General features: G+C 37.2%; 1 protein-coding gene across 5 annotated transcripts in view; it reads right to left on the reverse strand.

Annotated features, from left to right (window-relative positions):
• Positions 1-12,379: 12,379 nt before the first annotated feature.
• ZMYM4 (zinc finger MYM-type containing 4) overlaps positions 12,380-16,992 on the reverse strand; it is a 155,667-nt gene continuing 151,054 nt past the window's right edge. For all 5 annotated transcript variants that reach the window (XM_065916675.1, XM_065916680.1, XM_065916686.1 and 2 more), the window contains exons 29-30: positions 15,752-15,881; positions 12,380-14,860 (exon numbers count right to left, since the gene is read on the reverse strand). In XM_065916675.1, coding sequence (XP_065772747.1) covers positions 14,653-14,860; positions 15,752-15,881 — 338 coding nt within the window. In that variant the 3' untranslated portion in view covers positions 12,380-14,652. The remainder of the gene's footprint in view (positions 14,861-15,751; positions 15,882-16,992) is intronic.

Below are 16,992 nucleotides of genomic sequence, written 5' to 3' on the forward strand. Positions count from 1 at the left end.
CTCAATATGAATTCTATTTTTAAAACCCAAAAATTTAGGACTAAAGCAATAGAAAAAAGAATAAACAGCAAGGGTAAAAAACGAGAGAGGAAAAATAGTTATAAAATCAGAGATGGAAAAGAGAAGCCTGACAAAACCAAGTGATGGTTCTTGGAAAGATTTTTAAGATAGATAAGTCTAATCAAAAACAACAAATAACATACAAGGGCGTCTCCATAAGGTTATCAGCTGATTTTTCAGCAGAAACTCTAAAGGCCAACAGAGAATGGCATGATATATTTAAAGTGATGAAGGGAAAAACCTACAACCAAGAATACTCTACCCAGCAGGGCTCTCATTCAGATTCAATGGACAAATCAAAAGCTTTAAGAACAGCAAAAGCTAAGAGAATCCAGCACCAGCAAACCAAGTTTACAACAAACACCAAAGGAACTTCTCTAGGCAGGAAAGAGACCAGCAACTTAAAACAACTTTGTGTATATACAGACTGCTATATCAAAACCTCATGGGAATGGCAAACCAAAAAACTACAATACACATACACAATGCCAAAGGTAGTCATTCAAATCACAAGCGAACAAAAGAAGACGGGAAGAAAAAAGACCTACAAAAACAAATCCAAAACAACTAAGAAAATGTCAGTAGGAACATGTGTATCAATAATTATCTTAAATGTAAATGGATTAAATGTTCCAACCAAAATATACAGACTGGCTGAAGAGATACAAAAATAAGACCCATATATATGCTGTCTACAAGAGACCCACTTCAGAGCTAGGGACACATACAGATTGAACGTGAGGGGATAGAAAAGTATTCCATGAAAATAGAAACCAGGACCAAGCTGGAGTAAACAATACTCATTATGAGACAAAACAGATTAAAATCAACAGGGACCTGAACACCCCACTTACACCAATGGACAGGTCATCCAGATAGAAAATCAATAAGGAAACACAGGCCTAAAGTGACACATTAGATCAGATGAACTTAACTGATAATTTTTAGAACACTCCATCTGAAGGCAGCAGAATATACTTTCTTCTCAGGGCACATTAGAATACTCTCCAGGATATACCACATATTAGCCACAAATTAAACCTTGGTAAATTTAAGGAAACTGAAGTCATATCAAGCATCTTTTCCAACCACAATTCTGTAAGATTAGAAATAAATTACAGGGAAAAAAACTAACATAAACACATACAATAATATGTTATTAAAAAACTAATGGATCACCAAAGAAATTTTAAAAAAATACATGGAGACAAAATGACAATGAAAATATGATGTTCGGAAACCTATGGGACACAGCAAAAGCAGTTCTAAGAGGGAAGTTTATAGCAATACAATCTTACTTCAGGATACAAGAAAAATCTCAAAACAACATAATCTTACACCTAAAGCAACTGGAAGGAGTAGAACAAACAAACCCAAATAAGTAGAAGGAAAGAAATCATAAAGATCAGAGCAGAAATATAAAATAGAGATGAAGAAAACAATAGAAAAGATCAATGAGAAGTTGGTTCTTTAAAAAAGTAAAAATAATTGATAAACTTTTAGCCAGACTCATCAAGAAAAAAAGGGAGAGGGTTAAAAGTCAATAAAATTAGAAATGAAAAAGAAGCTACAACTGACACCACATAAGTATAAAGGATCATAATATCTATTACAAGCAACTATATGCTTATGAATCTGTCCATTTCTTCTAGGGGGACAAATTCATAGTAAGGTACAATCTTCCAAGACTAAACAAGAAATAAAAAACACAAATAGATAAGTACTGAAATCGAAACTGATTAAAATAGCTTCCAACAAACAAAAATTCAGGACCAGATGGCTTCACAGGCAAATTCTATAAAACATTTAGTTGTGGCATGTGGGATCTAGTTCTCAGACCAGGGATCTAACCTGGGTCCCCTGCATTGGGAGTTAATGGAGTCTTAGCCACTGGACCACCAGGAAGTCCCTCTATCAAACATTTACAGAAGAGTTAACACCTGTCCTTCTGAAACTCTTCCAAAAAACTGCAGAGGAAGGACACTCCGAAATTCATTATGTGAGACCACCATCATTCTGATAGCAACACCAGACAAAGATACCACAAAATAAGAAAATTACAGGCCAATATCACTGATGAACACAGATACAAAAATCTTCAACAAAATATTAGCAAACCAAATCCAACAATACATTAAAAGGATCATATACCATGATCAAGTGGGATTTATCCCAAGGATGCAAAGGTGTTTCAGTATCTACAAATCAGTGTGATACACCACATTAACAAACTGAAGAATAAAAACCATATGATCATCTCGAGAGTTGCAGAAAAGGTTTTTGATAAAAGTCAATATCAATTTATGATAAAAACCCTTCAGAAATAAGGCATAAAGAGAACATAACTCAACATAATTAAGCTCACATATGACAAACCCAGAGCATATGTAGTTTGTCAAACCCAGTTTTCTCAACAGTGAAACACTGAAAGCATTTCCTCTAAGATCAGGAACAAGACAAGGATCTCCCATCTCACCACTTTCATTCAACATAGTTTTACAAGTTCTAGCAAGGCAACTGAAACACAGATAAAAGGAATCCAAAGTGAAAAGAAATAAAAACTTTCACTATTTGCAGATGACATGAGACTATACATAGGAAATCCTAAACATACTACCAGAAAGCTGCTAGAGCTCATCACCGAATGTGGTAAAGTTGCAAACTTTACAACATATTAGTACACAGAAATAAAATTAATGCACAGTAATCTCTTGCATTACCACACACTAACAATAAAAGATGAGAAAGAGAAATTAATGAAACAATCTCATTTACCACTGCATCAAAAAGAATAAATACCTAGGAATAAACCCTCCTGCGGAGGGAAAAGACTTGTATTCAGAAAACTATGGTACTGATGACAGAAATCAAAGATGACACAAATGATTGGAGAGAGATACCATGTTCTTGGATTGGAAGGATCAGTATCATTAAAATAACTATACTACCCAAAGCAATCTACAGATTCAATGTCAAATTGACATTTTCCACAGACTTAGAACAAAAAGTTTTACAATCTGTACAGAAACACAAAAGACCTCAAATAGCCAAAGCCATCTTGAGAAAGAAAAATGGGGCCAGAGGAATCAGGTTCCCTGACTTTAGACTACACCACAAAGCTACAGTAATGAGACAGTATGGTACTGACATAAACACAAATACAGATCAATGGAACAGGGTAGAAAGGCCAGAGATAAACCCCCACACCTATGGTCTAATCTATGACAAAGGAAGCAAGAATATACAATGGAGAAAAAGACAGTCTTCAATAAATGGTGCTGGGAAAACTGGACAGCCACATGTAAAAGAATGAAATTAGAACACTCCCTAACACTGTACACAAAAATAAACTCAAAATGGATTACAGACTAAGTGTAAGGCTGAATACTATAAAACCCTTAGAGGAGACCACAGGCAGAACAGTGACGGACACTGAAGCAAGATTTTTTTTGATTCATCTCATTAGAGTAATGAAAATAAAAACAAAAACAAATGGGACCTAATTAAACTTAAAAGCTTTGCACAGCAAAGGAAATAATAAATAAAACACAAAAATAGCCCACAGAATGGGAGAAAATGCTTGCATTTTCTCCAACAAGGGATCAATCTCCAAAGTATACAAACAGCTCATGCGGCTCAGTAACAAAAACTAAACAGAAAACCGAGTCAAAAAATGGGTGGAAGATCTAAATACACGCTGCTTCAAAGCAGATATACAGATGTTTAAAAAGCATAAGATGCTTAACATCACTATTACATGAACAGACCTAGAGATTGTCATACTGAGTGATGTAAGTCAGACAAAGACAAATATATCACTTATACAAGGATTCTTTAAAAATGGTACAGATGAACTTATTTATAAAACAGAAACAGAGGTACTGCTGTATGAAACAATCTTATGGCTACCATGGGGGGAAAGTGGGGGAAAAGGATAAATTGGGAGATTGGGATGGACATACACATACTACATGAAATAGAAAACTAATAAGGACCTAGGGTGTAGTACAGGGAATTCTACTTAATATTCTGCAGTAACTTATACGGGAAAAGAATCTAAAAAAAAGTAGCTATATATGATTCCCCTTGCTGGACAGCAGAAACTAAAACAATATTGTAAATCAACTAAACTCCAATAAAAATGCTTAAAAAGAAGGCAGATCAGGAAAAAGACACAGTGCAAACAAAATAACAAGAAATATAGAATGGAGAAGGCAAAGGCACCCCACTCCAGTACTCTTGCCTGGAGAATCCCATGGACGGAGGAGCCTGGTAGGCTGCAGTCCATGGGGTCGCGAAGAGTTGGGCACGACTGAGTGACTTCACTTTCACTTTTCACTTTTATGCACTGGAGAAGGAAATGGCAACCCACTCCAGTGTTCTTGCCTGAAGAATCCCAGGGACGGGGGAGCCTGGTGGGCAGCTGTCTATGGGGTCGCACAGAGTTGGACACGACTGAAGCGACTTAGCAGCAGCAGCAGCAAAATGGAAGAAGGAATTATGAAACACACGCTAATAAACCTGAACATGTAGATCAAACTGAGAAAATTATCAAAAAATCCAAATTGATAAGACATAAAAACTTTTGAGTAGACGAATGAACATTAAATAAACCAAAACCCCTTTAGAGGAATTTAAAAAACAATTAAAATTTTATATGGACTTCCCTGGTGGTCCAATGGTTAATACATTGCACCTCCACTGTGAGGGTGCAGGTTCCACCTGTGGTTGAGGAACTAAAATCCCGCATGTCACATGGGATGGCCAAAAAGTAGAAGAAAACTTTTATAGTTTGACTACACTCTCAAGAATATAAGTTCTATATAAGTTGTTCCACAAATTGGAAAAATAAAACTTGACTATTTCTTTTTCTAACAGTGATTCCAAAATCAGATGAGAAATCAAAGAGAAAAATATTCAAAAATAATTCAAAGAGAAAAAATATAGTCACTTGTGACTATGACATAAAAACAGAACTGAATATTAGTTAGCCAAAATATGTAATCATAACAAGAGTTTATCCAAGGAGTATAAGCAGCATTCAGTGTGCTTCACAACATTAATGAAGACAGAAAAGTAAGATGAGTGTTATTTTAAAAATGCAAAAAGAAAAAAAAAAGGCTTTTGGTAAGCTCAACACTTATTTAAAATTTAAAGAAAAATTCAGGGCAAACTAGGAATGGAAGGTATTATCTTTACCTTGATAAAGGTTATATATCTAATCCTGTATATAAATCACACTAGGATTTCATCAAGGAGTGCAGGGATGATGGTTCAACATTAGAAAAATCCGTCAAAGTATTTTGGCAAATGAATAAAGATAAAAATTACATGGACATATATAATGAAAAACAAACACATTTAATAATAATCATTTATTTAACAAGAGGAAAGTAAACTTCTTTGTAAAATCTACCAAACTTCTTTAACTTAATGTCCAAGATTGACTCCAGAATTTGTATACAGTTCTACATTTATTCTTGCAATATATAAGGGTTTTAATATCCCTATATCACCAGCACCAGTTGACATTATCCTTTTTCCAATTTTGGCTAGTCTTAAGGATGTAAAGTGATAGTTCTTTAAAAAAAAATCTGTTGATTACTGATGAGTTTGAACACCTCTTCATGTATTTGCTTACCCTTTTGGGCTCCTCATCTATGAAATGTGGGCAAGAATCCCTTAGAAGAAATGGAGTAGCCATCATAGTCAACAAAACAGTCCAAACTGCAGTACTTGGATGCAATCTCAAAAACAACAAAATGATCACTGTTTGTTTCCAAGGCAAACCATTCAATATCACAGTAATCCAAGTCTATGCCCCAAGCAGTAATGCTGAAGAAGCTGAACGGTTCTACGAAGACCTACAAGACCTTCTAGAGCTAACACCCAAAAAAGATGTCCTTTTCATTATAGGGGACTGGAATGCAAAAGTAGGAAGTCAAGAAACACCTGGAGTAAGGCAGGCAAATTTGGCCTTGCAGTACAGAATGAAGCAGGGCAAAGGCTAATAAAGAGTTTTGCCAAGAGAACGCACTGGTCATAGCAAACACCCTCTTCCAACAACCAAGAGAAGACTCTTCACATGGACAGCACCAGATGGGCAATACTGAAGTCAGACTGATTATGTTCTCTGCAGCGAAAGATGGAGCTCTATAGTCAGCAAAAACAAGACCGGGAGCTGACTGTGGCTCAGATCATGAACTCCTTCTTGCCAAGTTCAGACTTAAATTGAAGAAAGTAGGGGAAACCACTAGACCAATCAAATATGACCTAAATGAAATCCCTTACGATTATACAGTGAAAGTGACAAATAGGTTCAAGGCATTAGATCTGATAAGAGTGCCTGAAGAACTATGGGTAGAGGTTCGTGACACTGAACAGGAGGCAAGATCAAGACCATCTCAAGGAAAAGAAATGAAAAAAGGCAAAATGGTTGTCTGAGGAAGCCTTAAAAATAGCTGTGAAAAGAAGAGAAGCGAAAGGCAAAGGAGAAAAGGAAAGATATACCCATTGGAATGCAGAGCTCCAAAGAATAGCAAGGAGAGAGAAAAAAGCCTTCCTCAGCAATCAATGCAAAGAAATAGAGGAAAACAATAGAATGGGAAACACTAAAAATCTCTTCAAGAAAATTAGCGATACCAAGGTAACATTTATGCAAAGATGGGCACAGTAAAGGACAGAAATGGTATGGACCTAACAGAAGCAGAAGATACTAACAAGAAGGGGCAAGAATACACAGAAGAACTATACAAAAATGATCTTCATGACCTAGATAACCACAATGGTGTGATCACTCACCTAGAACCAGACACCCTGGAATGTGAAGTCAAGTGGGTCTTAGGAAGCATCACTACAAACAAAGCTAGTGGAGGTGATGAAATTCCAGTTGAGCTATTTCAAATCCTGAAAGATGATGCTGTGAAAGTGCTGCACTCAATATGCCAGCAAATTTGGAAAACTCAACTGTGGCCACAGGAATGGAAAAGGTCAGTTTTCATTCCAATGCCAGAAGGGCAACGCCAAAGAACGCTCAAACTACCACACAACTGCACTCATTTCACATGCTAGCAAAGTAACGCTCAAAATTTTCCAAGCCAGGCTTCAACAGTATATGAACCGCGAACTTCCAGATGTTCAAGCTGGATTTAGAAAAGGCAGAGGAACCAGAGGTCAAATTCCCAAAATCTGTGGGATCATCGAAAAAGCAAGAGAGTTACAGAAAAACATCAACTTTGGTTTTATTGACTATGCCAAAGCCTTTGACTATGTGGATCACAACAAACTGTGAAAGTTCTTCAAGGGATGGGAATACCAGATCACCTGACTTGCCTCCTGAGAAATCTGTATGCAGGTCAAGAAGCAACAGTTAGAACTGGACATGGAACAACTGACTGGTTCCAAATCAGGAAAGGAGTACATCAAGGCTGTATATTGTCACTCTGCTTATTTAACTTATATGCAGAGTACATCATGAGAAATGCTGGACTGGATGTAGCCCAAGCTGGAATCAAGATTGCTGGGAGAAATATCAATAACCTCAGATATGCAGATGACACCACCCTCATGGCAGAAAGCAAAGAACTAAAGACCCTCTTGATGAAAGAGGAGAGTGAAAAAGTTGGCTTAAAACTCAACATTCAGAAAACTAAGATTGCGGCATCTGGTCCCATCACTTCATGGTAAATAGATGGGGAAACAATAGAAACATTGAGAGACTTTATTTTGGGGGGCTCCAAAATCACTGCAGATGGTGACTGCTGTCATAAAGTTAAAAGATGCTTACTCCTTGGAAGAAAAGTTATGACCAACCTGGACAGCATATTAAAAAGCAGAGACATTACTTTGCTGACAAAGATCCGTTTTGTCAAAGCTATGAATTTAGTCATGTATGGATGTGAGAGTTGGACTATAAAGAAAGCTGAGCACCAAAGAATCAATGCTTTTGAACTGTGTTGTTGAAGACTCTTGAGAGTCCCTTGGATTGCAAGGAGATCCAACCAGTCCATCCTAAAGAGAATCAGTCCTGAGTATTCACTGGAAGGACTGATGCTGAAGCTGAAACTCCAATACTTTGGCCACCTGATGCGAAAAACTGACTCATTTGAAAAGACCCTGATGCTGGGAAAGATTGAAGGTGGGAAGAGAAGGGGATGACAGAGAATGAGATGGTTGGATGGCATCACCAACTCAATGGACAAGAGTTTGAGTAAGCTCTGGGAGTTGGTGATGGACAGGCAAGACTGGCGTGCTGCATTCCATGGGATTGCAAATAGTTGGACACAACTGAGCGACTGATCTATGAAATATCTTCATTTAACTTTCTTTACAATTCAGCAGTCTTTCTGTATTCTAGGTATAAATCCTTTGGTGGTCTTACACATTACAAGTATCTTTTCTCAGCCTGTCATATTTGTCATCCTTTACAGATATGATTAATAACTACTGTACAGTTTGCATTGCTACTGTGAAAAGTATCTTCTTTTTAAAAAAAATTAGTATCTTTTCCTTTTAATTACATTATCTAGTTGGGTACTGCTCTTGTGGAAAAATGCTTTTTAAAAAAAATAAACTTGTGGTTAGCAATCTTAAACTTAGGGCTTTAAAGGTGGTACAGTGGTAAAGAATCTAATGCAGGAGACACAAGAGATCTGGGTTTGATCCCTGGGTCAAAGATCCCCTGGAGTAGGAAATGGCAACCTGTTCCAGTTTTCTTCTTTGGAAAATTCCATGGTCAGAGGAGCCTGGTTGGCTACAGCTCATGGCGCTGCAGAGTTGGGCATGATTGAGCACAGCAGCAGCAGCCTTATTTTTAATGGTATGTTTTTCTCTTGGTTTTTTTTATTTTTTGGCTCCATGGCCTGGCTTTTGTGATCTTAGTTCCCTGACCAGGAATTGAACCCAGGCCCGCAGCAGTGAAAGCAAGGAGTCCTAACCACTGGACTGCCAGAGAATTCCCTCTCTTGGCTTTTTTGCACAGATGTTTCTACATCTGAAAATAATGACTTAAATATAATGGGTTTTCTCACTTGCCAGTATTGAAAAGCTCTGTGTACTCTGGATCAGAACTTCCAGTTCTGTATTAAACAGTAGCATGCTACTGGGCACAGTAGGTCTGTTAGGACACTGGTTTGGCTACTTTAGCAGAAACCAAATGATGGTAGTTTCAGTAAGCTGGAAGGTTTCCTTTTTTATGTGAAGGTCTGAGCTACCGTACTTTCAATATATCGCCCTTTCCCACACAGAAAAAACTGGTTTGCCATGACCACTGACTGACTACATTCACATTCTGGTGCATGGGGAAAGGAAAATTAGAAAGGAGGGCAAACTCTTCCCTTTTAAGGATGTGGCCTGGTTGTTACATACTTCTGTTTCCATCCCATTGGTCAAAACCTAGTGACTTGTTTACATCCTGTTGCAAGATAGGCTGGAAAACAGTCACTTACCAGGAAGCTATTGCCTACCCAAAATGTAGGGGTGCAGGTTCCATAATAAGAAAGAAGTGTGGAGATGCACATTGTACAGCAGGCTTCTTCCTATATGGTGGTATATAACTATTGTCAAATCAATGAAATCTCACAGATTCAAAATTTCAATTAAAAAAAAGGTAAACTATCACGTGCTCTTCTTGTATCCATTGATATACCACGTATTATTTACCTTTTCCAATGTAGTGAAGTGTATCAAAGGATTTCTGTAATGTTGATCATAATTTATATGCATGTAAGCAAGCACATGAGTGAAGAATGTATGATTTAGTGTATATAGTCTTTAGTTATTCTAAATAGTTCATTCCAATATAGAGAATTGATGATGCTGGGTATTATGTTTTGCAGAATTGGAAGCACTGAATTTAGTGAAAATTTAGGCTATAGTGGGGGAATTAGTATTTACTTAAAATCTTACTATATTCCTAGAATTTGCAGATGTTATAGTAAAAAAGAGTTGACATTGAAAACCTAGCATGTTCCAAGCACAACTTATAGAAGTTGACATTATTCCCAGTTTAAGAGAAAACTGAGGCACAGAGAGATTAGGTAACTAACTTAAGGCTAAACAAACAGTAAAGTAGAAAGACTAGGCTCCAGAGCTTCTGATCTTCCCCCTCTGTAACAGCGGGTCACAATTACTTGTTTTTCAATGATGAAATAAAGTATGATGATGACAGACAGGAGGAATTGGGGGTATTGTTGCTTATTTCAACTCAGAATCACAGCAACTTTTTCTATTTGCATAGAAAATTAAAATTTGAATTTAATTTAAAAAATGGATTCATTTACATAATTTCGTTTTAACTTAAAACTTTTTGGAAAATTTTGTTAAAAAAATAGGAATGCCCCAAGGCAGGTAGGTAAAAACAATCTATGTGGAATCTGAAGGTATATTTGCACAATACCAAGATAACCAGAGTCTAAGGAAAATGCCACTTAGTCTCACATTTCCAAATTAAATAGGTATTCATACTTAAGAATATATTCTTTATTCTAATCTCATGATTTCAAAATGATTCAAGTTGAACTAGGTAAGCTGTGTAAAACTAAAAAAAAGTCTTGCCTAAAATGAAATACATATCAGGTTGATGCAAACATAATTGCGGTTTCAGACTATGAATTTTAAATCATTATAACTAGGATCAAGCACATCTTTATTAATCAAAATAGGAATCACTACAATCAACACATTTTTGCCAATGAAAAACAAGTTTTATTCCCACTGCCTAAGAATCTGTGCTTCAGGATTCGAAGATCTCTTGGAAAGCATCTTCTGCCTCCTGCTGGTTGTGAAATCATTTTCTCTATAAAAAGTTGTTGAGATGCTTGAAGAAGTGATGGTTTGTGAGAGGTCAGGTGAATGTAACAGATGAGGCAAAACTTCATAGCCCAATTCGTTCAACTTTTGAAGTGTTGGTTGTGCGATGTGCAGTCAGGCGTTGTCATGCAGAATTGGGTCCTTTTTGGTGAACAGTGCTGGCCGCAGGCACTGCAGGTTTCAGCACATCTCATCGAGTTGTTGAGCTTATGTCTCAGATGTAATGGTTTTGATGGATTTAGAAAGTTATAGCGGAGAAGGCAATGGCACCCCACTCCAGTACTCTTGCCTGGAAAACCCCATGGACGGAGGAGCCTGGGAGGCTGCAGTCCATGGGGTCACGAATAGTCAGACATGACTGAGCGACTTCACTTTCACTTTTCACTTTTAAGCACTGGAGAAGGAAACGGCAACCCACTCCAGTGTTCTTGCCTGGAGAATCCCAGGAATGGGGTCGCACAGAGTCAGACATGACTGAAGTGACTTAGCAGCAGCAGCAAGTTACAGTGAATCAGATGGGCAGCAGACCACCAGTGACCATGACCTTCTTTGGTTCAAGTTTAGCTTTGGGAAGTGCTTTGCGGCTTCTTCTCGATCCAACCGCTGAGCTGGCTGTTGCCTTGTATAAATCCACTTTTTGTCACATGTCATAATCTGACTGAGAAATGGTTTGCTGTAGTTATATAGAATTAAGATGACACTTCAAAATGACAATTTTTTTTGATTTGCAGTCAGCCACAAGATAAGTAAGGTACCCACTTACCAAGCTTTTCACTTTTCCAATTTGCTTCAAATGTCAAATGACCATAGAGTGGTCCATGCTGAGTTCTTCAGCAACTTCCTGCGTAGTTGTTAAGAGGATCAGCTTCGATTATCCTCTCAATTTGCTGTTGTGAACATCCCACAGCCAAACACTGCACTCCTCATTGTCAAGGGTCTTGTTTCCTTTATAAAACTTCTTGAATCACCAGTTCCTGGGCCAAATGCATTGTTGATGTTGTGAGTTGTCTCTACTGCTTTATGACTCATTTTGAACTTGAATAAGCAAATTGCTAGAACTTGCTTTTTTGTCTAACATCATCATTTCCCTAATCTAAAATAAATATAAAATAAACAGCAAGTAATAAGTCATTAGCAAAAAAAAAATGATGTATAATATAACTACATTTAAGAATGTACTCATTAATATCAAACAGCAAAGTTCAACAATGCAAAACCGCAGTTACTTTTGCACCAACCTAATACTTGATGCTTCTAGCTTTCAGGGCTTTGTATATAGTAATAGATTAAAAATCAGAACAAGCTTTTGATGGGGGGAAAAAAAAATTGAAAAGATTTTGCAATGAAACAATGTTTTCTGGACTGAGTAAAAACCAAATAATTTATTTTCTGAAAACTGATCTCTTTCTTTGTAATATACCATCTGTTGGATCATACCAATAGGGTTAAACAAAAAAAATATTTAAAATTCTTTCAAGACATAAAGAAAATGAATAATTCACCCATCAAATACAAATATACTATTTTATTCTAAGGGAATATTTCTGTGGTTTCTGCAAGGTGAAAACCCAAAAGTGTTTAAAAAACAAAAAAGAACAGATAATTTAATGTTTCTCTTGTTTGATATTTTTTCCTCCCCTGGGGGGGGGGGGGGAAACCAATTTTACATAATTTTAATAAAATTTTAAAAAGCAAATAACCGGACACACACACCAACAGCTATGCTTATGAGGAATGACCAATAATGACTCAATATTTTCTTTTACAAATTATTCCAGGATCTGGACAACTCTGTGGACTAACATGCAATTGACATCTTGATACAGTCATTTACCCGGATATTGGCTGTTCTCAATTAAAACATACAGAATTTTTTCCTCTCTCTCTAGTGTTTTATAATAGTTTATCTACTATGCCGTAAATTTGCATTTCTACAGAAGGGGAAACATTAGTGTTTAAATAAACCATAAAATTTCATTAGTGGGGACTATTACACCTGATGTTTCTGGATAGTTTATTGGCAGACTTATCAGACAATCCAATTGCTTTTCCTCCATATCAAACAAGGTCTGGAAGTAAGTTTTCCAGTCAGAAATGACAAAACACAGATGGAATTAATCATACAGAACTGGGGCAGATTTACTTCTTTCACATAGTTCTTGGTAACAAAAACAAGATTTGTTACAGGCAGAGGGACAGAACCATAAGTACACAATGTCAAAAGGCCTACTTTAAAATTTTTATTGTATTTAAATTTATTTATTAAAAAACAAAAAAACCACCTGCCACTCCCATCTAAAAAATGGGACACATGGTAAAGTCTTTCAAGGTTAAAATTTCTAAGAGGCTTTTTAGACTTCTCTCATTTCTATTAAAGGGTCAAATTAACCTCAGCTAAAGAAGTTCTGTGACTGGCCAATATTATAGAAGCTTTGATTCAAAATTTTGTGAGGAAGAAACAGAATGCAGAAGGAGGAAATGGATCCATTTGCCAAACACTCCTATGACTTGATCCTCATCAAACTACTAAAACAGCTAGAGTTTGGAATAATGCTATAAGAAGACCTTCTTGTGGATATATGCAAGACCGTCAGTGTCTTTGTATCCTAACCCCAGAATCCTATTTTTAAGTTTCTTAGGGTAACAAGGTCATCTTCCAATGCTTTACATAGGAAAATACTAGTTCTTCTTCTACCATAGTTCTGATAGCTAAGTAACACTGTGTCTCTGTGGAATCACCCACAGGTTTGCCAGAGAAAGGAGAGACTCCTCTTTTTGAAATGACAAGGGCCTCCAGAAACTGGTGCAAAAGACAAAATGACATATTATTTAGGAAACGGGAAGATAAAACAATGGGAGGAAAGCTGCCATTTGGGGATAAAATAAAAACCAAAGAACCCCCACTTCTCTGTGCACAGCTTACGCTGTGAGACAGCAGCAATAAAGGCTGACACCCAAAGTGGGCATTTTAGTGGGTTTCCTACAAACATTTCAAGACACCTGGGGTCTAACAAGCGCCACAGACTTTCTGTGTGCATAATTATTTTGCAGAGTTTCAGCCCCTTTAACTTAATTTACCCACATCCAGACCCACAGCTGAGAAGGCTAGACCCAGAAAGTGAAAGGGACACACTACTGCATGAACAGCAGTGAAGGCCTTTTCCCCTGATGTGAGGGACCCTATGGCAAAAGCACCAAAGGCTTCTATCCTTCACAGAATTGGCTTGGCAGTGAAAATCAAACTCAAGACCACTTCACTCTCTACCTTTAAAAAAAAAAAAAAAGGCTGAGTATTTTTATTGGGTCTTCAAGTCTGGGTCCCACAGTCCTCATCTGATGCCACTCTTAGCTCTGTACTGATTTCTCCCCTGACTTTCACAGAGGGCTTGCCCAAGTAGCCTGCTGCAGCCAAGGTTTCACTCCAAAGCTACCCCTCTAAGGTCTAAGGTTACTATGGTAGAATTTTATACAACAGTTTTCCTTAAAAATATTCCACAATTTGTTATTCCCAAACAAAATAAGATTATGCACCACTCAGAGAAATTGGTTAGTCATTCTGAAGATGTCTAAGAACTATATCACTGCCAAAGAACAATGTTTCTCAGTTCATATTCTTTCCTTCAATTTTCATTTGTACATCCACACTGTGGTTCACGAGTTGTCTGTTTTCCATTATCTCATAATCAAGTCAAGAGGACTTGAGACTTATCGTTTTCCAAAGCTGGATGCATTCACAGTTTGGTGCATACCAACGTGTATGAAAATAGGAACCCCACTTCCACTTTAATCTGATAATTCAACATCAGAGTCTTCTGATTTGGCTTTGGCAAGTTCTTCGTGTACCTCCCTCACCATGAGAATGCGTGTTAACATGGTGTCCAGGGTCCCAGGGTCTATGGGAAACGTGGAGTACCACATGGGGCTATTTGGAACACAGGAGCGCTCAGGCTGAAGGTAAAACACATCACTCCTCTGCTTCACACTTTCAGAACTATCCACAGGAAAGAAAAGAGAGGGAAAGAAAATTGGGATCAGAGAGTGCAGCACATATGTAATTACTCTTTAAGTATAATGGCTCTCAAATCTTTCGTACTGTGACTAACATCATAAACAGTGTACCCACAGAGATAAACAAGTTTATAGATATTTATGCTGCAGGAGCAACCTGTAACTGCATATTTCTTTCCCCACACTCAAGAATCACGCTGGATTCAAAGTAAGTATAATGTTAATAGATGACAAAATGTAAATCTTTCACAAGCGTTAGTACTTAAGACTTATCAGGAGCAAAAACAAATTCAACTCACAAGTGACACTATGGCTGAGACTCATCCTCAGTACCCAATACCCTGGAAATCCTGAAATGAATCCCCAAAATATTTCACAACTCTACTAAAGAGCAAACCCAGTCATTTTATTTCTTTGGGGGAAAAAAGAAATTGCTTTAGTGCGGATCTTGCAACTTTTTAAAATTATAAAGTTTCTGTAAAAAAAAAAAAGACCACTCAAAAAATGTCAATTCTCTAAAAACTATTTTCTCATTTATAGACTTAGTACAGTCTTTCCCCTATTTTTCTATGTAAAAAACAAATTCACAGTAGTTTAGATGTCACATAAAGTTAAGCAACAGTTGTAAAGATCAAACAATGACAGTGATTCTTGCTTTTTAAGAGATTTTTGGGAAAAAAATGCTCAAGATAAAGCAATTTGTTTCAAAATCCAGGCAGATATGAAAGTGGGAAAAAAATGAAACTGTAAGTAAATCTTTGTTTAAAATCACACACAGACCAGCTACATTTCTGGGATTTGAGCATCTGAAATCTAAAATATAATAATTACTTTTTGAAGTGTGTTGTATCTAGTTCAGAGGAAAATCACTTACCATTTGGACAGGTAAAACTCATAAAGTCGGACTGGGCATCTGAGGGGGTTATCAGTATTCTCTGCCATCTCTACACCCACTGGAACATCATCATCTTCATTTCGTTTCCTCTTGCCAACAGTTAGTTTATCTTGAGACAGAAAATTATAATCATAGAATTAGAAAAGTCTTTCTTCAAGTTCTTAAGACACCCACTTACGTGACTGCCTTTCCCGTCCTTTCACTTACTCACTTCTTCAACAAATATTTATTGAGGGTCCATGGAAGCACTAGACTAGTGCTGGGTTAATCAAACAAAGTCCCTGTCCTGTAGAATCTATGTTTGTATCCTTACCCAAGTTGGGGCAGCACGACAAAAAGCATGATGCTTGAGAGTATGTCTCAATTCTGAGACTGACTTTGTTAGGCTATTTTATTAGGCATAGGGTTCTTAATCCATAGCAAAATAAAGAGAAAAAAGGGTTCTGCATGTTCTTCTCCTATAGTAGAGATCAAAACAGAAGTTGGCACCTCTTTCTCTGAAAACAGTTCTCCTGTGGGACACCAGTGTCCACTGGGCATTTGTTTTAAGTCTCTTTCCATTTGCTATAGTATTATGAGAAACGAAATCTTTTGTTAGGAAAAGAATTCTCATTAAGGCCGACCATTTGATAAGGAAAGAGCAATCCCTTTTTCACCAACACAGTTGTGCAGAGGCCAACGGTTATCAGAAAGAAGCCAGGGTAAAGACATGGAAAGCAGGCTGTTTCCTTCCCACTTTCTCCATTCAAACTTCAAAAGAATCTAAAACCTGAGGAAAAAAGGTTTTCTTATCTGCTTTTAACAACCAATCCAAAAATTTCCCCAGCTTCCTGTATTAGTTCTGAATTAACCATAAGTGGTTAATTTATGGTTTTAATCCAGTTTTCCATTTACAGACCATCTAAATAGAAAATGTGCTAGCTGCTCATTCACAAAAGAAGCTAAATTTATTACAAATCTGGTCAAGCACCTAATTAGAAAAGAGGGAAATGTTGCCCCATTGCCTCTACCTCCCTGAATTAGTATAAATTTTTTAAGTTATCTATTTTTATTTATTTGGCAGAACCAGGTCTTAGTTGCAACATGTAGAATCTTTAGCTGTGGCATGTGAACTCTTCAGTCGTGGCATGTGAGGTCTAGTTCCCCAACCAGGGATCACACCTGCAACCCCTGCATTGGGAGCGTGGATTCTTAGGTACTGGACCACCAGAGAAGTCCCT

Source organism: Muntiacus reevesi, chromosome 1 (assembly GCF_963930625.1).
Source record: "Muntiacus reevesi chromosome 1, mMunRee1.1, whole genome shotgun sequence".
In the NCBI taxonomy this organism is placed as follows: Eukaryota; Metazoa; Chordata; class Mammalia; order Artiodactyla; family Cervidae; genus Muntiacus; species Muntiacus reevesi.